This window comes from Homalodisca vitripennis, chromosome 1 (assembly GCF_021130785.1).
Source record: "Homalodisca vitripennis isolate AUS2020 chromosome 1, UT_GWSS_2.1, whole genome shotgun sequence".
NCBI classification, from domain to species: Eukaryota; Metazoa; Arthropoda; class Insecta; order Hemiptera; family Cicadellidae; genus Homalodisca; species Homalodisca vitripennis.
In genome coordinates, this window is record NC_060207.1 from 28644908 (window position 1) to 28668079 (window position 23172).

A 23172-nucleotide genomic window follows, 5' to 3' on the forward strand; every position below is an offset into this window, starting at 1 on the left:
GAGGCAGAGAAAGTGGGGTTGAAGACGAATGATGCAAAAACTAAATATATGCACTTTAGAAGGAATCAAAGAGGAGGACCCCTACAAATTGATGGGCATGTTTTCGAACAAGTGGAGAACTTTAAGTACCTTGGGGTCACAATATCAAATAAAAACACAGATGAACCAGAGATACAAAATAGGATCAACTCAGCAAATAGATGTGTATATGCATGCAATAGGATACTTTCAACCAAATCTCTCTCTCACAAAACTAAAACTAGAATATACAAAACAATTATATGTCCAGTGCTTTTGTACGGATCCGAAACGTGGAGACTAATAAGAAGGATGAGAAAAAGCTTCTAGTTTTCGAGAACAGAATTTTACGTAAAATTTATGGGCCATCATATGAACAAGGGGTATGGAGAAGAAAACATAATAGAGAAATCAGGGAGCTCTACAATAGTACGGATGTAATAGGAGAAATAAAGTGAAGAAGACTCCGTTGGGCAGGCCATGTTTTGAGAAGAGAAGAGGAATGCAAACTGAGGAGGGTAATGTACGGTAACCCAGAAGGAAGACGGCCCCGTGGGAGACCGAAAGTGAGATGGTGGAACCAGGTGAAGGCTGATATGGAGAAGATGGGCGCTTCAGAGGAAGATGCAGAGGACCGTTCAAGATGGAGGAGCTTTGTTGGTGCGGCTAAATATCACCTCCGATATAAATGGCCCTGGGAGTAAGAGTAAGTAAGTATATAATAAAATAAGCCAGTTATTTTGAACAAAAATTTATTTGTATAAAAATAATATTATTATACACAATATTTTAAACTAAAGAAATGTTTTATTACAATCACAGTCATAATCACAAATACTACTGGTTTTACTTCGGTAGTAATCTGTCTGTACACTATCTTGAGCTCTATATAACAATCATACTGTCTTCTGATCAACTGGCGTTTTCTAAACGTGCCTGGAAGTTTTTATTGTGAACGCATCGCAACACAATAGAACATTCATTATTGAGCCGAGAGAGACGTTCATGTAAAATGTTTGCTTCCAGGAATTGCCTGTATTGAGGAAGCTGCAGTTCATCCCTGGTGTCTATTGCCCATCGTCTGAGCCTTTCCAAGGTTTCCTGTAGGGAATTAAACAGATTTTAAAATATTCAGAAACGAAATTTTACTTTGTAAGGACAAACGGGGGGGGGGGGAGTTTGGATTTGAGACCTACAGAAAGGATACTTGTGGATGTTGGAATGAAACCTGAGATAAAAACAATGATTTTTTTATTAGATATATAAAAACTAAAAGGGAATCTTAACCCTTATAATGTCACAGACGCCGTATGGCGCATAGACAAACTATCTCCAAACGGCAAAGACGCGGTACAGCGCATCAACACAAAACTGCATCTATAGCAAATTTAAGTTCCTTTTAAATCCGATCAATGTCACAAACGGTATGCGTCAACCATGTGTGTGGGTTATTGACCTATGTCAAGCGTCAAAATATAGCTGTCGCGTTACATTGTTTGAAACAATAGATGCGGTGTCTAGAAACTCTCCCCGCCACACGGCACAGACGCCGTACAGCGCGTGCGCTTTTGTTTGCAGTTTGGCTTCAGGTAGTGCGTGTCAAACCATCGCTGAGTCGGTTTCCTTCGTCGTGTTTTCTGTTTATATGGTTTTTATTTATTTTTAATTTTATTATATATAATTTATTTTAATTATATTTATATAATTGTCTGGTAATGTTTATAGTTTAGCTAATAACATTTTGTGTGCCTTTTATTTTGACTTTATTTATATCTACAATTTAATGTCCCATAAATATATGTACGTACAAGATAATTTTAAAATTTTCACTTTTTTATACTTACCATAATTATAGAAAGTAAAAATAAAAATGAACTTTACACATTAAAAATTTTTTTTTTTTTAATATTGTGCCATTTGCTGGAAGTCGTGAAAAGATATACTGACATTATAAGGGTTAAAAGAGAGATGAGCATCAAAATGCTGGTGATAAAGCAATATCATTGTAATCATGATAAAATGTGGAATTTTGTCATTAAAGTGATTATTAACCCTTTGAGTGCCAAGTATTTTTTGAGTTGGGCCAGGTAATTTTCTAGTGGGTGTACCTAAAAGTGCCAGCCCTTTTTCAGGCATTTTGCAAGGTTTTAGTAAAATATTTACAGTTCGATTATTTAATAAGCTATCAACATGATTCTTTTTTTATTTTTCTCTGAAAACTCTGTTTAATTAACATAAAATAACAAAGTTACCATAACACTAAATTTAGGAATACCAAAAATGGACTTGCCTAAAAAAGTTCTAAAATACTTTTTAATTTCATTTTTTAACCAAATTATTATAACCAAAAAAATTCATATCCTTTTCTTAGTCCATATCACTGGAATGTGTATGCAATTGTCTGTAAATCTTGAAAAACTTATATTATTATCTTCAATAATGAGTAAGTTATACAACTTTTAAGAAACTATTGTCACATTGTTTCTGGTAGCTATGGCAACCAAAAATGTTTATAATATGTGAGTTTCATATAATTTAAAGTTTGATCAGAAGTGTACTATAACAATTTATTTTGAAAAGAACAATTCTTCACAAACATTTCAATATGATATTATTTAAAAATATTAAAGGTTACAATTTTTAGTGACTTTTCCCGAACGTCCGGTAAAATCGGACGTCTGCACTTTTCGGCCAACTTTTGTCGTCCGGTAAAATTGGATGTTGACACTCAAAGGGTTAAGGGAACCACAAGAAAGAGACTAAAGGAAATATAGGTAAAATCGGATGTTGGCACTCAAAGGGTTAAGGGAACCACAAGAAAGAGACTAAAGGAAATGTAAAGCAACTGAATAAGAATAACTAATTCACTAAATGTAATGAAACTCAAACTATTGTATAAAACAATTAAATTGATTTAAAAAGTTAATCACACACACACACACACACACACACACATAAAAGGTTCACAATTCAACAACATTGGCGTGGACAATACTCGTAAATTATCACTTCTTGACTTGTACCACAACACTTCTTATCCGTGTGACATTTTAGACTTCAACTGAGTGCAGGTGAAATATTAGTGTTTATTATTTTTATTTAATATGTTACTTCAGTGCTGTATATACAGTAGGTGAGTTCTCTCTGGTTCTATAACAACTTTCTATGATAAATCTACAAAAATTCCATATCATCAGTTTCTTGTAGTTAAAAATAGTTACCTGAGAACAAGCGGACTTGTCAGTCCTCAATCTCCCCATGACCGAGCTGACCAATTGAGCAATGTAGTAGACATCTTCGACACTGTATCTGCAGCACAATATTAATATATCAACAATATTACTTATTGATTCATTTTTTTTTTAGTTATAGTTATAGTAAACTTTAACATGTTCACAACGGTGTGATCCACTGTTGTATCTTAGGACTGTTTTTACGAATGAAATGACCCCACTGGTGGGTTACGCAAGAATGGTTTTTGAATACTCTCTGAATATTATCCAGCTGCGTTTTCATGGACACTATTTATCACTCCATAAAATGCTCATTGGAAAAAAATACAGTGTCACTTTAAAAATTACAGCTAATTCCAGCTGCCACAAACGTGTTAATAATAAACTGAGCTTCACATAAATCTGTTTTGCTAATGTTGTTACAAAATACAATAGCAATTTCACATAAATAACGCTGTATCGGTTATAACTGTTGCATAAGAGAAGAGGCAAAGAACCTGGTAACTCTTTAATTTTCAGGAATTTGATTATTGGTCAGCTGTAAGATAGTATATTAGGTATTAAGTACTTTATTGTTGGTAATTAATTCTGGAATTTGATTTCATTTACATTTAGAAATTTCACAAATTCAGAATGAACTCATATCTTTAAAACAGTGTTATAAATCAATAATAGGTTATACAGGAAAATAGCTAATAAGGGCTGTAAATTTACATTAATTCAATTTGACCTTGAATCTTTCATGGAATAGGTTAGAGCTCACACATTTAATGTTAGAAACTTTGTTCCAAAAATCCAGAATATTGGTGGACACAAGGAATGAGGCAGGGAGGCTTTCATATATAACAGGTATTGGGTGCAACTGGGGTATTCAGACATATAACAGGTAACATCTGACAACATGGGAGGAGTGAATAAAACCTAGCACTAGCTAGGTCTATGAGATTTTCAAGCAACTGCTTGGTTTGAAGTGAATAAAAAGTTAGCACTTTAGCAAGCTAACTAGGCTAGCAACTGCTAGGAGTTTCCCAGAAACTTAGCACTTGCTGACATATCCAAGTGAATAAAGAGAAATGTCTAGGTCTTAAAGCTAGCAATTGCTAGGATTTATTTAAGTTACACTCAGAGCATGCTAGCTTTTGGTTAGTGGATAATTTTACATCACATTATGGCAAAGTTCATGCATGTGCCTATAACGACTTGGATTGTTGATATTAATATTCCAGAGTATTAATATTTAAATCATCAATAATACATCCAAGACGATATAAAATATTTTTTGATTAGTAAAGATCCTAGTGAATATTAAGTACAATGTATTACTAAATTTGTTAACTATTAAATATTATCGGGTTTGTCTAAGATAAAAATCACAGTTCTAAATAAAAACAATGGATTTATTTTTAACTGGCAAATTAATAAGTTCAATGTTTCAGAATTTTTATCACTCTATTTTCCACAAAGAAATGACAGACCGTTTAGTAAATTTAAAAATTCCTTTGGCAAGAAAGGAATATTTGAAAAATATTAATCAAATATATCAAAATAAAAATCAGAGCTCTCTTCTAAAATAAAATAATAAAGTTTTAAAATAAACATGAAATACCACTTGGAAATTAACTAAAATAAAAATGTTCACTTCTAAGTTCACTCAAAATTCAAAATAAAAATTTAAACTTCTCTTTACACTATTTGAACCATAACTTTCAAGTCTCTGCAATTCAGATTACAACTCTCTCTCTAACAATTATTAAAGTTCAATTAATTTTCAATTAATAATTCACAATAAAACAGTTCCAGTTAAATATTAATAAATTACTACTTTTCCAAATCTCAATTAAAGTTATTAACAAAGTTCAATTTTAATTCACTTCTCTTGCAAGCATGAACCAAATGTAACTTGTATGATTATATTATGCTCTATTGTTCTTCGAGAGTAAGTTATTCAGAATGCTCTGTAGTTTCTTTGAATTTAATTTTTTCCTATAAAAAAAGACAACAGCATTAATTTAAAATCAGATCAGGATGACTATTTCAATAAAACGTACAATAAATTTGGTGCTTACCTCAAAATCACTCGCAGAAAAATTTAAGAAATACGGCGCACTGCAATTAACTTTACTCACAAAAAAAACCAAAAGAAGGGCGAAAATTATGAGCAGGCGCTTAAATACTTCCCTTTCCAATCAACTTTGCAGGACATCCGCGGTGCTCTCTCATTGGTCCAGCTGTATCAAACCATGAGAACAATACTCGCAACAAGACAAGTTCTAATCAATTCAAGGCAGTCAACCTGCCTTCCTAACAATTTAAAACTACCAGTACTAACTTGCCAAAGGATTACATGTTCGTTTTTACCCTGACATTTCACAATCTAATCTAAAATTAAGTCCCAATATTTCGATCCCAAAATTTTTATTTAATTTAAGTTTTAATAAAAAAAATAAATCAATGTAGCTTTAAAAACGCTACAGTGCCGCAGCAAAAACAGTAAAGTGCTAGTAGAGAAATAAATAAGTGTATAGAACTGTTACAGTTTGAAACAGAAAGTGTTGATTTTCTTTTAGTCTGGGAGTTTTTAAACGCAAGTATTATTCACGGGGGTGAACTTTCCTCCTAGGAAACTACCCGAAGATGTAGGTGTTCATGGATCTATAGCGTGGAAAACTATAACCAGTTTTATTGATAGAGCTACATGTACAGATTAAGAAACCTACTGTGCATGATGATGAGTATGTACAGAGGCGTACCCACTCACTCTGTCCCATTTCCTCAAAAATCCTTTTATAGTTGTGCACCTACACACACACACCTCAAATAAATTTATTGCAACAAAACTATACGTTGCAGTTGGAGAATTGAAAAGTCTGTTGTTTCTTCGGTCTCATAAGCCATGACAGCTTTCACACTTTTGTTCTCTTAGGACAAGAAACTTATAAATTGCACTTAGTCCTGTAAGAACCTTTGTGCTGCTTCTGGAGTGATAGGATATTCAGGATGGGTAAGGTTAGGGAGTAGGGGCCCGCCTCTTATCGAGATCCATGAGGAAGAATTAGGGCACTACATCTCAAAGTCATCCCGGAAGAAGGAGAGGTCAGCTCTGAACCAGCCTCTCCAGTCAAAGTAGGCAGGGGGTGGCACACCCTTGTTGAGGTTAACAAGAACCTCTGAGGTAAGGAAACAAACCCCCACCAACTCCAACAGTCATCTTCCACAGTAGACTAGACCTATCGAATTGCCCATGAACCCCAGAATCTCAACATTTGCGGTTAGTGATGTGCCGCTACTGGACATCCATAAGCTTGCCCAGATTGAAGTGGCACATTAGTTTTTGCTGTGCCCAGTGGTCGGTTCTTTGGTAGGTATAAACCAGCCAGAAGTGATCCCTGCTGTGTTACCAATGTTTCCTTAGTCTGGGTTTCAACGAACACTTCAGTGTCTGTTTTTGTAATGATGTGGTGGGGGGTGGGGGTAAACATCAACAGAGATACTCCCTGGTACTTTTGAAAACACTGGATTTTTTTCTTGGCTTATAATGCAAATGAATATTTTTCCCATGATCTCAGGTGTATCGACTTATTTCCTGTTTGTTGTTTGTCTGTTTTTGTTTCACATTGCTTTTTAATTTACTCAGCAGCTTGTTCAATTGTGCTGCAATAACTATTTTACTAGTAGGAGGAGAGCTTCGCTAATGGTTTACCAAGCGTCTTTTCTTTGATTTAAATGAAGATAAAGTTTTTGACATCTATCAGTTGCTTCCCCTAGCACTTACAAATAAATAAAAATGCCTTCATTAATTCGAGTGTTTTTCAGATACACTGATTTTCAAAGCAACTCATGTCACGTTTAAATATTACAAATTCTAAATTTACATTAACTATAGCAACAACCTTAATCTAAAAAGTATTTAAATAAGCTATATGAGAGAATAAATAAATAAATCGCTTGCTTAAGTTTTCCTGGCAACTTCTTAACATAGCCTAGATGTTTTTACCTAGTGTTAGCAGTTGTTTGTTCACTCTGATTTCAGCTACTGCTAGTTCTAGAGGATAGATGCTAACCAGTATATTCTAGGTTTTATTCACTTCACCCCATGTATACCTGGTCTGGGTCATCTCAATTATCAGAGCTGTATTTGTCCATCACTTTGTAGCACTCATAATTTGTTTACTTGCACTTTGCACCATTAAGCTAGTACTAATGCTAACTGTAATGAGACTGTAGTCTTTTAATATATCTAAGGATAAAAACTGAGAATGACAATATCTATTGCGATGTATGTAACATGCTGAAGGACAAATAAAATGTCTTATTAGTGTCTTATTTGGTAAGACACACCATCATTCTTTCTTTAGTATTTTAAAGAAACGGAAAGGGAAAGTCAAGCAAGAATCGGATACTTTGAGATAATATTCTGACATGGAAAGAGAAGGTGAGAGGATAAAGGTCTGTGTGTAGGAAGAACCACAAAGCTGGAGGCAATAGCAGGTTTTCTTATGTCTTCTTTCAGCTAATAGTTCATTTTTAGCTGAAAATTTAGTTTTTGAGCTATCTGCAATATTTATTTCAGTAGCAAAGAAACATGTGACACATCACAATATGTATTGAAACCCTAAATCTAACAACCCGATAACTTGCTTCATATTAACACCTTGGAATAAATAATACGAGGCACGTCCAGAAAGTAAGTGTACTGGTACTCTCACAGCTGTAGGGAATACTTTTTCGACATGTTGGCAACACAGCCGCGTAGCCTGAACCCTCCCCTTCAAAATGAGACCAATCCGAGGTTAGAGTGTTGAAAACACTTGACGCAGTAATATCTCTCACGAAAAATGTCGATCGTATCTCCCGCCAGGTGCGAAATTCGCACCGTTATTCGGTACCTCATTATGCTCCAATTGAAATTTGAGGTGAAAACTGTTTAGAATGCCCCTTAATTTCAGGCGTGTATTGAGAAACCCAGGTTTCGTCTCCAGTAACAAGAGTAGAGAAAATTATCGTCTTCGAGTTTGTAGCGTTCCGTAAACTCTTTGGAGCTCTGCACTCGATTCAACTTGTGCTGTTCTGTCAGCAGTTTTGGGACCCACCTCGCAGAGAATTTCGGATATCTGAGAGTTTCTGTGATTGTTTCGTGTATCAGGGATCTGGAGATTTGCGGAAACCTTGCAGAAAGTTCATCTAACGTCAATCTGCAACGGACCATATTCTTGATTTTTTCCACAAGTTCGTCAGTCACAATTGAAGGTCTTCCGCTCCTCTGAACGTCATGCACAGAAGTACGGCCATTTTTAAACTCGTGACACCACTTGTACACGCTCGTACGATTCATAGCTCCATTAACGTTAACAGTTTTCACCTCAAATTTCATTATAAATTTCAACCTGAGCTTCAAACTTCACAACGAGGTAGCAAATGACTTTCACCTCAAATTTCAACCGGAGCATAATGAGGTACCGAATAACGGCGCGAAGTTTGCACTTGGCGGGAGATACGATCGACATTTTTCGTGAGAGATGCTACTGCGGCAAGAGTTTTCAACATACTAACCTCAGATTGGTCTCGTTTTGAAGGGGAGGATTCAGGCTACGCGGCAGTGTTGCCAACATGTCGAAACAGTATCCTCTACAGCTGTGAGAGTACTAGTACACTTACTTTCTGGACGTGCCTCGTAAATAAATAAAGGTATATAAGGGACGATTCCAGAATCCATTTCAACATGTCCACTATAACAGCTCTTCACAGGTGCTGTGAAAACATACTCTGAGTCATATTCCAATTTTTTGTTTAGATATTTTCGGCGTTTGGAATTCAAATGCAAAATATTTTTAAAAAACAAACTTCACGTTAGCAGCAACCATTAACCAAAGTATGGCAAAACTATATACATATATTTGTTCGACAACATAGCAAATGACCTCTAGATTCAGCAATTTTATTCAACGTAAAAAAAAAAATGGAGAAGTCTTTACTTATATTATAAAGAGCATATACGAATAGTAAATGGCATACTAACAGTATAGCTAAGTGACAAAACATACATGGATAAAATGTCTGGCCATCTATCCTATCACAAAAAGATGATTTGGGGCTTATCTTTTGAGTCCAAAACAGATGAGAGGAAAGGTCCCTCATAAATCTTATTTGCTTTTGTAAGAGCTTTAAATGGTTAAAGATAAAAGTAACAACAGCAGCACAGAAAGACTTTCAGGTTTTAAAGCTTCGTTTGTTGATCCATCTCTAAAACCTTTTTGTAAAACATCTACCGGTGCTACAAATTTAAGTTAACTCAATTCTGTTTTAAAATTAAACTTGTTCCTCTCTATTAAGAAGTATAGAAGTATGAACTAAAAAGGAATCTGACACCATTAGAATTATAATGATATGCTACATAGTTATCCCACTAATATTATAAATGCGAAAGTTTGAATGTTTGGAGGTTTGTCCTCGAATCACGCTGAAACTGCTATACGGGTTGTGCTGAAATTTGGAACAGGTATAGCTTTTGGTCTGAATTAACATTTAGAGTGCTTTTTACCACCCATAATACATTCATTTCACCAAATAAAGTCGAATTCAAATTGAAAAATTAGTTTGTTTACGTTCAAATGTTATGATAAGAACGAAACGTATTTTGACAGCTGTTGAGAGCTATAGTTCGACAAACTTTCGGAAACATCTGTTTACATTTGAATTTTATCAATAATAAAAACAGTGCTTGATCGGTAGTGTAATCCAGATAGTAAATAAAACATTAATATATAAATTTTACTCCAGATTGCGCCAGTGACGAATTAAAATCATCGTTATGTATATAATTAATTAGAACCAGAAATGCTCCTACACATGCCAAATATGATATAATAAATTAAGTTAAACTCTGATACTATATACCACAAACTTAAATAATATCTACCCGATGTATGCCTACTTACATTTTAAAATTTTTATAGGACTCCCATCATATTACATCATAATTGCTTTTACTAAGTAATATAAAGACTTTGGTTATAAGATTGCGTGTGAAGCCGCGGGAAACAGCTAGTGGATAATAATTTTAACCCATCAACTTAAGCCTTAATTTTCCTGTTGACAATAGACAATACACTTTATTGACATGTTCGTTGAGAACAGTTACATGCGTCATTGGTACAGATTTCATGGTTGTATAAAAATTACATAGCTTAATCTAAATTACAAGTTTAAAAATTCACTTTCTGAGTAAAAGGGTCTCTCTTGTAGCCAGGCAGTTAATGCTTTTTTTTAAAACGTTTGGGTGGTTCATTCTTTAGGGATTCTGGAAGTTTATTGAAGTAGGCCGCTCCCTTATATGATGGTTTCCTGGCTGTGAGGCTCAGGTGGTGTACAGGCAGTGTGAAGTCAAGGACATGGCGTGTGTGATACTGGTGAAGGTCTCTGTTTCTAGTTTTTCTTGAGTGTACCGCATGCAGAATTACTTCTAGGATGTACAAGTTTACTACTGTGAGGATCTTCAAATTTTCTAAATGCTTCCCGGCAGCTTTCTTGGTATTGGAGTCCTTCTAGAGCTCTTATTGCTAGTTTTTGCTGCCTGAGGATCTCTCCATGTTGCAGTTAGCTGTTCCTCCCCATAGTGCTATACCGTATCTGAGATTGTGTCTCAAATAGTGAAAAGTAGGCGGTTTTAGCTGCGTCTTTATTGCTAATCTGTTTAATTCTGCGTATTACAAATATGCTGGTGCTTAATTTTTTGCAAAGCTGTTCAGTGTGTGCTTTCCAGGTTATATGTTCATCAATTAATATACCAAGGTGATTTGTTTGTTTGGTTTTTTGTTTTCTAGGTCAGTGATTGGAAGATGTGTATTTTTTTGCCTGGTGGAGAAGTTTATTTGAACAGTTTTATTGCCATTTAGCACTAAGTTGTTCGAGATGCAGTATTGTATTGTTGTGATTAGGGCGCTGCTTAAGCTTGACTTCTGGCAAGGTGTTGCGTGGTTTTGTCAGATATTGTTATGACAGTGTCATCTGCGTACATGGTTGTGTGACAGATGCGCTCTAGGGTAGTCGGTAGGTCGTTTGTAAGCAGTTAGGAACAGGACCGGGCCCAGCACTGATCCTTGTGGCACTCCCATCTGCATGTCGGGCAGTTTTTGACTGAACTTTTTCTAATAAATTGTTTTCAGTGTATTGGATTTCCACCAGTTGTTTCCTGTTGTTTAGGTAGTTCCAGAACCAGTCTGCCAGTTTTATCTTTTACACCCATGCTCTTTAGTTTTTTGAAGAAGGCGTTTATGATTTAAGCAGTCAAATGCTTTTGTAAAGTCTAAGAATAAACTAGTAGCAGTGTGGCCCTCTTCCAGTTTGTCTATGACATGCTCTATAAGTTGAATTAGGGCTGTGGTTGTGGATCGTCCTTTCATGAAACCAAGCTGATGTTTAGTTAGTAGGTTATTGTGCTCAAGATATTGTAAAAGTCTTTCTAGTACTATCTTTTCAATAATTTTGGAGAAGGTGGATATGAGTGATATTGGTCGGTAGCTAGTCATGTCGGTGGTTGGTCCTTTTTTGTATTTCGGGAATACTTTTGCTGTTTTTAGTTTTTCAGGGTAAATCCCTTGTTGTAAGGATATGTTTTATGATGTGTGTTAGGGGATCAGAAAATTTTTCTTTACAGATATTTTGCTAGTTTTGATGAGATGTTATCTAGGCCAGATGAGGTTTTTGTTTTCATGGAGTCTATTATTTTCTCCACTTCTTCTTTTGTTGTTGGTTTGAACTGAAAAGTGTTGTTAGTGAGTGGCAGGGGATTTTGGCTTGTAGTATTTGTGGCATTTAAGTGGCTGTCTTGGAGAGTTCTTTGTGCTATTGAGGAGAAAAATTTGTTTAAAGCAGTCTGCTACTTCTGCAGGGTTGTGAAGTATTTTTCCATTGATTTGAAGGTATATTTGGTTGTTCGATTTGTGTCTGGCTGTCTTCTCTTTGTTTATTATTTGCCATAGGGCTCTGGGCTTATTTTCGGAGTTACTTATATGTGCTGCTACCGACTCTTTTTTGAGCTTTAAGTCGTAGTCCTTTTTCCTGGCTATTGTCTCTGTTTTTGTCTTCTATTCGGCCTGTGCACTGCTCTTTTTCTAGGGCTCGGATGTACTGTTCCTTGGAGTCTTGTGCATTCAATGTCCCAGGTCTGGGTTTTTGTTATGTTTATTTTTGAAGGTCTTCAGTGGGCAGGTGTTGTCAAGGGTTTTGCTTGGATGATATTGTGGAATATGTTGTAAGCTGTGTCAGTGTTGTTGGAGTGGTACACAGCATCCCATTTTTGTTTGGCTAGAGTTGATTTGAAGTTTTCAATTGATTTTTTGTTGAAATTTCTCTTCTTTGTTTTAATTTTGGTGGGACAGTGTTTTACTATGGTTAGTGTGGTTAATTGTGCTGTGTGGTCAGAGAGGCCGCTTTGGATTACTGATGTTTTTACTAATTCTGGGTTTATTTTAGTGCACACCCAGTCTATTGATTTTGAAGTTTCATGGGTGATTCTTGTGGGTGGGAGCTGCATCCTTACCAAATCAAATGCAGCGAGAAGTTCTTTTAATTTAGTGTTATCACTGTTCTCATGTAGATTGTCGGCATTAATATCACCCATGACTATGATTTTTTTTGTATGTGCTAAGTGCTTTGTTCCAGTACATTTAATAATATATCGATGGCATTGTCTATCTTTGTGCTTGGCGGTCTGTAGACCCCGAGGACATTTATTGTTTCCTTTCTAAGTTTGATTTCGAAAAGGGCTGACTCACAGATAAGTTCAGTTTCATCTGAGCTGGTTTCTAGTAGTTTTACAAATTTTTGTAGGTCTTGTTTAACATAGCCTGCTACTCCTCCCTTAATGTGGTTCTTTCTCGTAAAGCCTCCAACGACGAGAGAGTAGCCTTCTATGTTTGTTCTTTCTAGTTTTTCTTGATTAAGTCCATGCTCTGTTAATATAATAAAGTCTGGTTTTTTTGTGGCTTAAAAAATGATTTAGCCTTTTCAATTTTGTTTGACAACCAGTTAATATTCTGGTGAAGGAGAGTGAATTGATTAAGATTTGTGTTTTGTTCTGTTGGTGTAGCTATTGTTATGTGTGTTTCTTTTCCCTTCAGGCCCGCTTCTAAAAAAGGGCTGTTATTTGGTAGTGTGGTGTATTTAGGGTTTTCAGGGGATGGTAATTGTCTGTTTGTTTCAGGGTTTAAAATACTGTTCAGAGGTGGTGGAGGATGCAGCGATTTTTGTTTTACATTTTCCAGTTTTAATTTTTTAGTTTGCTTATAGTAGAAGTCAGCTATGGTTTCCACCAGAGTTTGAGTTTTGTGGCTGTGATAGGAGGGGCTATTGTCACTTTGAAATTATTTTTGTAAGTTTCATTTTCGTGTGTGGAATTTTCGGTCCGGAGCTTTTTAATGGTGTGGTCTGTTGTATGTGACTCTGTATTTAAGCCTTGGTTCGATCTGTATTTTGTTATTTGCAGTGATGTGCTGTAAACATTTCTCGTTTTCTGTGTCTTTGATTTTTTGTGTGGGATTGGAAATTCTTCTTCCTGTCCTTGCTTTGTTTGTTTTAGGTGTTCTGGAAGTCATTGGAGTTGGAAGTGTGGCTGTTCTCAGGTCTTCAGTTTTGTCAAATGTCATATCTTCAGTTTTGTTAAATGTCAATATCTTGTTTTTGTGTTGTAACACTCAGGTTCTCCAGCTTATTAAGTCGTAATTTCAGTTCGGCTAATTGTGTTAGTACATACATGTTTGTAATCATGGCCGGTGTTTCATTATTGCTTGTCTGTGTTTCTGAGTTTTTCAGTATTTTTTTCAGATATTGTGTATTTGTCCATTGTGTTTCCCTTTTCAAAGTGAGATTTGCGTTGCATTTCTTGAGCCCTTTTTTCTAATTTGGTAATTGTTACTTCTTTTTCTTTGTCATGCTCTTCAAAGTTCTTCTTCAGCTGTTCTTGCATTTCTTTTTCTTTCACTAGCTGCTTTTCCAGTTCGTAAACCAGATTTTCCAAGAAGTTATTTCTGTTCAGAATGCGCTCCTTTTTCAATTTCTTAGTTTGTGCTATTTGTTCTTCATAGATTAGTTCATTTTTGTTTTCTAAGTTCTAAGATTTTTGCATTTAGCTTACAGTTCTGTAGGCTAGTTTGGTATAGGTCTTGTTTAAGTTTCTGGTTTTCAGCAAGTAGCGCACTCCCTACCTCTGCAGCTAAGGTGAGCGATGTTTCGAGGTCAGCGTTTTCTTGGTTTTCAAAGTTCTCTACTTTGGTTTGTAATTTCCTCCATTTCAGTATCATGGATTTTAGGGATATCTAGGCTCCTGTTATTTCTTTCTTCCGTCTCTAAGATGTCGCATGGGGTGTTTTCAGATAATTGGTTCACAGGTGATTTTGGAATGTTAAGGCATTTCTTGCACATCCAATTTTTAATTTCATTTGCTGTTAGTTTTTTTAGTTGTTTGTCCTTAATATTAACACAGCCCCCATGGTACCATAGTTGACATGAGCCAGTGCATTTAATAGATGAGTATTTGACTCCAATGTCACACAGGCACCACAGGGGTATTTAGAGCCACTAGTTTTAGTTTTGGACATTTTAAAAATCAGTTTTATAGGCTTTGGGCTGCCTGTCTGTCAATTTTTGGTGGTCAGGTTTAATTAAAATATGAATCAAAAAATGAGTCAAAATAGTTAAATCAATCAAGTTAGTATTTATTAAATTTATTTTAAGTATTTTTATACTCCTATAAAAGATTAACAATTTAAATACACTCAAGCCAGTAATATGAGTTTACTAGTATTTTTAAATTGGTGATTACCTCTGGAAGATGTCACTGACAGAGGCGAGGGATGACACGGTGGCAGATAGGGACAGCTCAGCAGGTAGCTTGTACCTGTGGTGCAGCATGTGGAAACAAGCAGTCAGTCCGGTGAGGTTTTGCCTATCACTGTTCATGTTAAACAAGCAGCAACACACGTAAACTGTGTTTTCACTTCCCATGTCAGGCAGCCTCAGGCCTCTAACCAGGACAGTGGCCTGTAAAATTGTGAGAAGTCTGTAAGAAAAAAGCTAATGTCAAGCAGCCTGAGGCCTCAGAAACAGTTTCTTGTGTATAACTATATAAAATATGTATACATCAGAGTTGTAGCATACATATGATTATGTGTAACAAGCAGCAACACATGTTAACTGTGATTTCACTTCCCATGTCAAGCAGCCTGAGGCCTCAGAAACAGTTTCTTGTGTATAACTATATAAAATATGTATACATCAGAGTTATAGCATACATATGATTATGTGTAACAAGCAGCAACACATGTTAACTGTGATTTCACTTCCCATGTCAAGCAGCCTGAGGCCTCAGAAACAGTTTCTTGTGTATAACTATATAAAATATGTATACATCAGAGTTGTAGCATACATATGATTATGTGTAACAAGCAGCAACACATGTTAACTGTGATTTCACTTCCCATGTCAAGCAGCCTGAGGCCAGAAACAGTTTCTTGTGTATAACTATATAAAATATGTATACATCAGAGTTGTAGCATACATATGATTATGTGTAACAAGCAGCAACACATGTTAACTGTGATTTCACTTCCCATGTCAAGCAGCCTGAGGCCAGAAACAGTTTCTTGTGTATAACTATATAAAATATGTATACATCAGAGTTGTAGCATACATATGATTATGTGTAACAAGCAGCAACACATGTTAACTGTGATTTCACTTCCCATGTCAAGCAGCCTGAGGCCTCAGAAACAGTTTCTTGTGTATAACTATATAAAATATGTATACATCAGAGTTATAGCATACATATGACTATGTGTAACAAGCAGCAACACATGTTAACTGTGATTTCACTTCCCATGTCAAGCAGCCTGAGGCCTCAGAAACAGTTTCTTGTGTATAACTATATAAAATATGTATACATCAGAGTTGTAGCATACATATGATTATGTGTAACAAGCAGCAACACATGTTAACTGTGATTTCACTTCCCATGTCAAGCAGCCTGAGGCCTCAGAAACAGTTTCTTGTGTATAACTATATAAAATATGTATACATCAGAGTTGTAGCATACATATGATTATGTGTAACAAGCAGCAACACATGTTAACTGTGATTTCACTTCCCATGTCAAGCAGCCTGAGGCCAGAAACAGTTTCTTGTGTATAACTGTATAAAATATGCATACATCAGAGTTATAGTATACATTTGATTATTATTTTTAATGTGCATTGTTTATAAAAATGCTTATCAATAAATCTGGCTACCACATGGCAGTTTTTACCACTGCCAGTTAGAGATTTAACAGTTACAATTTTTTTATATTAATACTAGCAACGGACCAGTTCCAAAATTGTGGCCTCATTTCCAACTTACTACGATTCCAATTAGTACATTATTTGTTACTAATCTAAATATCAGGTTTACCTTTACAGGACTGGAATAAGAAGGATATCCTGCTTCTTCTTCATTGAGTGTGTTCTTTTAATATCTCTATGATATGGAAGAGATATAAAAAGCTTCTTGCTTCTTGTTCCAGTTCTGACAATGTCATTTGACGTCGCGCATGGAATTCTATACACTGCCGACAACATCTTGACGGCGCTGACTTTTTCAGTAATAAAAATGCATTTAAACGTATTTGAATTTCGGCATTGATAGTCATTCACTATTTCCATGTTTTTATTTCTTACTCTATGGATTACGATCTATGTATGACATGTTGGCAGTCATCTGGAATATGGGAAAAAATTGGTTTGTTTTCGAACGTGTCATGTCGGCCGTTTGTTGTCGTTCTATTAATTCGTTTTCTGCATTGTTATTGTTTTGCTTACTATTTCTTTAGTTTACGATTGTTTTGTGAGTCACAATGAATTGTGATAGTATTGAAGACAATCAAGTGCTAGAAGAGTTACTCAGATTTTCAAGTAACAGTGAAAGTGATGATTTATTCCAAGATGACACAGATAATGAATACATGATTTTACTACCCATGGACTTCTTGGAGATGCAAGTAAATTTGTTAAGATTGTTAACATTGGTTTTTAACTCAAATAACAAATATAAGCAAAATATTAATAAAAACTGTTTTTATACTCTTTGATAACTAAAAAACAATCAGGCAAGGCTGCAAGAAGAGACACTTCCTATCAGTGAAGCAAGTACCAAATTGCCAGGTTTCAAGACTTGTCACACTGAGAAATATTTGGATTTCAAGTGTAAATACATGTAGCTATAGTGACAGTAATACCAATGCTGACGACAGCAAATAATAATGAGAAATATATTTATGTAATAGACTAGTACATGATGTTTAATGGTCAACTTTGTATTTTTTTTTCAAAAAGCTTGTGTTTTTGTATGTTTTAAAACAAGACCTTCTGGTTGAAGATATTTATGCATGAGCATTTGTGTAGAAAGAGGAAGAAGTCCCATGGTTTTTTTTATAGACATAGACATACTTTATTTGCACAAGACGTTTACAATATGTACATACACATAGAAAACAGGTGCATCGTCAAACCTTATAAAAAATTAATAAGGTCAATTAGTATCAATTTACAATTACAGAGAAAATAAAATACTTATCCTAAAAACCAAGATACAAATCACTTTCAAAATATTCTTGTAATGAATAAAATGCTGTGTTCAATAGTTAATTTTTCAATTTTTCTTTGAACTCTTTTTGGTTCATTTCCTTATATGCCGCAGGTAAACCATTGCACAGCTTCAACCCCGCATATATAGGACTTTTTTGAAAAAGAGCTAAGCGATGGGATGGATATCTTAAAACGAGGCCATTTCTTGTATTATAATTATGCTGAAACCTGAGATGGTCTGGCAAAGCATTTTTTTCAAAGTGAATATAAGTTAAAATTTCATGGATGTACAATCCTATTACTGTTAAAATTTTTAAATTCACAAAATGAGTTCTACATGAACTACGTGTGTTGGAGTTTGTAACTATGCGAATTATTCTTTTTTGGATATTTAAAACATACTTGATATTTGAGGATTGGCCCCACAGAACTATACCGTATCTCAGGATTGACTCTACATATGCATGATAAATAATTTTTATGGTATCAAGGGGGACACAGTCTCTCATATGCAAAAATACAAAAGATATTGACCTAATCTTATTTACAACATTTTTCTAAATGTACTTTCCAACTAAGGTTTTCGTCAAAAAATACTCCCAGAAATTTATGAGAAGGTACTAAATTTGGAACATTTAAAGTTTCAGCGGTTTTCCTTAATGAGAATTTTATAATTTGGGTTTTATCAATGTTTAGTTTTAAACCATTAGCACTAAACCAAGAATCCATAGCATTAGATATATCTGAAATTGAATCAGGGAGCTCAGTATTTAATATGTTTTTAACTAATGCTGTTGTATCGTCGGCAAACAAGATTAAGTCTCTATCTATGGCTTTTGGTAGGTCATTAACATAAATTAAAAATAAAAGGGGACCCAAAATAGAACCTTGAGGGACACCTGTAGATATATCCTTCCAATTAGAAAAAAATTTTGAATTGTTATCCAATATAACAGTTCTTTGTTTTCGATTTGTGAGATAGGATTTCAACAGACTAAAGCAATTTTCTTTTATGCCATAATCGTTTAATTTGAGTAACAATACTCCATGGTCCATGCAGTCAAAGGCCTTAGACAGGTCACAGAAAACACCCGCTGTAGCCTGCGACCTGTCAAGTGCCACCATCACCTCATTTGTAAATTCTGTGAGAGCTGACCTTGTTCCAACATTTTTGTGAAAACCAAACTGTTTACTGTAAAGTAAGTGATTATTTTCAAAATAATTTACAAGTCTTAAGTTAATTACTTTTTCAAATATTTTTGACAGATTACTTAAAACTGATATGGGGCGATAATTGCTTAAATCCTTTCTTAAAAACTGGTGATATTTGTGAATATTTCAATTTTTCTGGGAAAACTCCTTCTCTCAGACATTGGTTGATAATTAATGTGAGGGGCCTTGATATTATATGAACAGTGGCTTTTATCAACTTGATAGGTATTTCATCCCATCCTAATGAGGTTTTATTTTTCATTGATAAGATTATTTTAGTAATTTCACCAATATTGCAAGGGTTGAAGCTAGACAAGGAAACCCCAGCCTCACAACAAGTGAGCTTCATTGACATATGAACTCCATTAACGGTGGCTCTCTTTACATTGGCACTTAAAACCATTTTTGAAAAATAATCATTAAAACTCTCAGCTACAACTTGAGGACTAGAAATGTCTTCTCCATCCTTGGACCCATTCAATACAATACCAGTTTTAGTTTTTATACCATTGTGGCCAAGTTCTGTATTTACAATTTGCCAGGCAGCTTTAGATTTATTTTCAGATTGAACTATGTAGGTGCTATTTGCCATTATTTTTGCTGCCTTTACTACTTTTTTTGAATGTTTTTTTGTAAGACTTGACATAATTTAAAAACTCTGGATTTCTGTTTATTTTTGCTTCCCAATGAAGTTCCCTTTTCTTCTTACTAGATATTTCAATACCCAGAGTAACCCAATTCAAGACTACCGGTTTAGTCTTGGTGGTCCTCTTAAAAGTTTTATGAGGGAAGATATTATTCAATGTCATTATGAAGTTACTTACTTAAAAAATTGTTGTAATTTTTATTAACATCAAGAGCTGGGTCAAAATTTGAGATACCACTTCTTTCCAAGCAGTGAACAAAACTATTAACATTAATATCTGAATATATTCTCTTTTTGATCACAACATTATTTTTGTTCGGATTTTGGATTTTTTTTTTGACCAGGTATATTTAAAAAGATAGCATTATGGTCAGACAATCCTAAATCCATATTGATTTTAATCTTTGCATTGTATTTTTTATTTGTTATAATGTTGTCCAAGCAGGATGATGAAGACTGGGTTATTCTAGTTGGTTCCTCAAATTGTAGAGAAAACCCGTAACACTCTATTAATTATCTAAACTTGCTTGAAAATATACTATTTTCTAAAATATTTACATTAAAATCGCCTGTGACAAAAATTGATTTATTACTCATTCGCTGTTGCAAAAAGAAGAGAAGCTTTTCAAACTTTGCAAAAAATAATTTCTTTACCTCATAATTAGGAATTGTATATACAGATATGACAATAGAGTTTAAATCAATGAGTTCCACAGCAGAACACTCAAATATTAAATCCTGATTCAAACCTAAGGAGATATTATTCAAAACTTTATATTTACAACTAGCTTCTACCAATAAACATGAACCTCCTCTCAATGAATTTTTCCATATAACTGTTTAAAAAATTATATTTATTTAAAAAACATTAAAACGAGCGGCAGTGTAAGAAAGTTGTCAAAAATAGGAGGCGGCAGTGAAAGTGTTAACTGGTAAAAGTAAGCCTGTTGTTCCCTTCCTATCGAATTATCATGTTAAGAACTGGCCTTTTGCACATTTTTAATCATAAATTGTAACTAAAAATTAAATATGATACTTTTTTGTTTTGTATTATTGTTCTCGATAGTAAAAATATTTTTAAGACATTTATTCTTGGCAATTTATTTATATTTCTGTTAGTAATGGAGATATAAGATTTTAAAGTATATGTCAACAAGCACGAACTGGAACCATCTGTTAGCAAAAGATCTAAGTACTGTTACTTGGTTCCAGGGGTTGAGAGAGTCCAGGAGTTGTATTTAACTGATATTATTATGTCAACAAGCACGAACTGGAACCATCTGTTAGCAAGAGATCTAAGTACTGTTACCTGGTTCCAGGGGTTGAGAGAGTCCAGGAGTTGTATAATTGATATTATTATGTCAACAAGCATGAACTGGAACCATCTGTTAACAAGAGATCTAAGTACTGTTACCTGGTTCCAGGGGTTGAGAGAGTCCAAGAGTTGAATAACTGATAGAGTTCAAGAGTTGAATAACTGATATTATTATGTCAACAAGCACGAACTAGAACCATCTGTTAGCAAGAGATCTAAGTACTGTTACCTGGTTCCAGGGGTTGAGAGAGTCCAGGAGTTGTATAACTGATATTATTATATCAACAAGCATGAACTGGAACCATCTGTTAGCAAGAGATCTAAGTACTGTTACCTGGTTCCAGGGGTTGAGAGAGTCCAAGAGTTGAATAACTGATATTATTATGTCAACAAGCACGAACTGGAACCATCTGTTAGCAAGAGATCTAAGTACTGTTACCTGGTTCCAGGGGTTGAGAGAGTCCAGGAGTTGTATAACTGATATTATGTCAACAAGCATGAACTGGAACCATCTGTTAGCAAGAGATCTAAGTACTGTTACCTGGTTCCAGGGGTTGAGAGAGTCCAAGAGTTGAATAACTGATATTATTATGTCAACAAGCACGAACTGGAACCATCTGTTAGCAAGAGATCTAAGTACTGTTACCTGGTTCCAGGGGTTGAGAGAGTCCAGGAGTTGTATAACTGATATTATTATGTCAACAAGCACGAACTGGAACCATCTGTTAGCAAGAGATCTAAGTACTGTTACCTGGTTCCAGGGGTTGAGAGAGTCCAAGAGTTGAATAACTGATAATATTGTGTCAACAAGCATGAACTGGAACCGTCTGTTAGCAAGAGATGTTAGTACCATTTCTTGGTCTCAGGGGTTGAGAGAGTCCTATATTGGTACAGCTAATACTGTTATGTCTACAAGCACAAAATGGAACCTTCTGTTAGTAAGAGATGTCAGTACCATTTCCTGGTCTCAGGGGTTGAGAGAGTCCTAGATTTGTACAGCTAATACTGTTATGTCTACAAGCACAAAATGGAACCTTCTGTTAGTAAGAGATGTCAGTACCATTTCTTGGTCCCAGGAGGCGAAAGAGTCCAAGACTTTGCTAATTACTCGGTTGAAGTTGTAAATGCATCCATGTGACTTATCCAGGGCTGCATAAACCAACAATCTCACTAACAGTATTCTATCTTCCACGGACATTGCAGATGGCTCAGGTAGTCTCTCCTCTAGACAGGCCAACAACTGGGAACAGGAATTGAGAATTCTCAGTTGGTGGTCAACTTATTTTTAACACAGCTGATAATTATTAAAATAAACTATTGGCTCAAAATTCTACTTAATCTGAAACTAAGTTTCTTTTATATAAATTTCAAATGCTGCTTAAGTAATTTTAAATATATATATTAACTTATTCATTATTATGAACTAGGCATTCTTTGTTTGTTAATGTTTTCATATCCGGACTATGAGCATTGTATTCTTTATTCAAGTATATACGCTTTTAATTGACAAATTTAATGACCACAATACTGTCCGGTCACAAAAAATGCTATATTCTATAATCTTGAAAATAATGTCTGATATTGAATTCCCCAAAAACTAAACAAATATATATACGAATATGAAGGCTATACAGAAAATAAACATACGTTAGAAGAAACATTAAAAAAACTAAACGAAAAAACCATAGTTTATATTCCTAAACTACTTTACATAACTGCCATTCACATTAAGACACCCAAGATATTGTGGGAAAGAGTGTTAATACTGTGCTTCAGTACCAAGACGTGTAGCATCAGTATCATGTTTCACACAAGTTTCCTTCCGTATTAAGATATCATAAATAATTTTGTAATTATTTACTTCAGCCATTTCACACTATTTGTCAATATATCAACATAAAATTAGAAAATAAATGTACAGGATGTAAATAATAACAGATATGTCCATTGCTATCAGTGCAGGATACGGTGGAACCTTTGGTAAAAAAAAAGGAAAACATTTTCGAGATAGTAGCTAAATTTGAGTTCAGATCAAGTGACCTTTCCGTCCTACCAAAAATTCCTTAATCAACAACACAAGAATTAAAGTAATAAAATGTGAAACATAATAAAAATAAATCAACTTAAACAGTGCTA

The 23172-nt window shown here is 34.7% G+C and overlaps 1 protein-coding gene across 2 annotated transcripts in view; it reads right to left on the reverse strand.

Annotated features, from left to right (window-relative positions):
* Window positions 1–753: 753 nt before the first annotated feature.
* The window catches only part of LOC124358857, a 45853-nt gene continuing 23434 nt past the window's right edge, over window positions 754–23172 (reverse strand). For both annotated transcript variants that reach the window (XM_046811102.1, XM_046811094.1), the window contains 4 exons: window positions 22097–22276; window positions 15070–15287; window positions 3240–3327; window positions 754–1119 (listed from right to left, as the gene is read on the reverse strand). In XM_046811102.1, the coding sequence (XP_046667058.1) occupies window positions 931–1119; window positions 3240–3327; window positions 15070–15287; window positions 22097–22276 (675 nt within the window). In that variant the 3' untranslated portion in view covers window positions 754–930. The remainder of the gene's footprint in view (window positions 1120–3239; window positions 3328–15069; window positions 15288–22096; window positions 22277–23172) is intronic.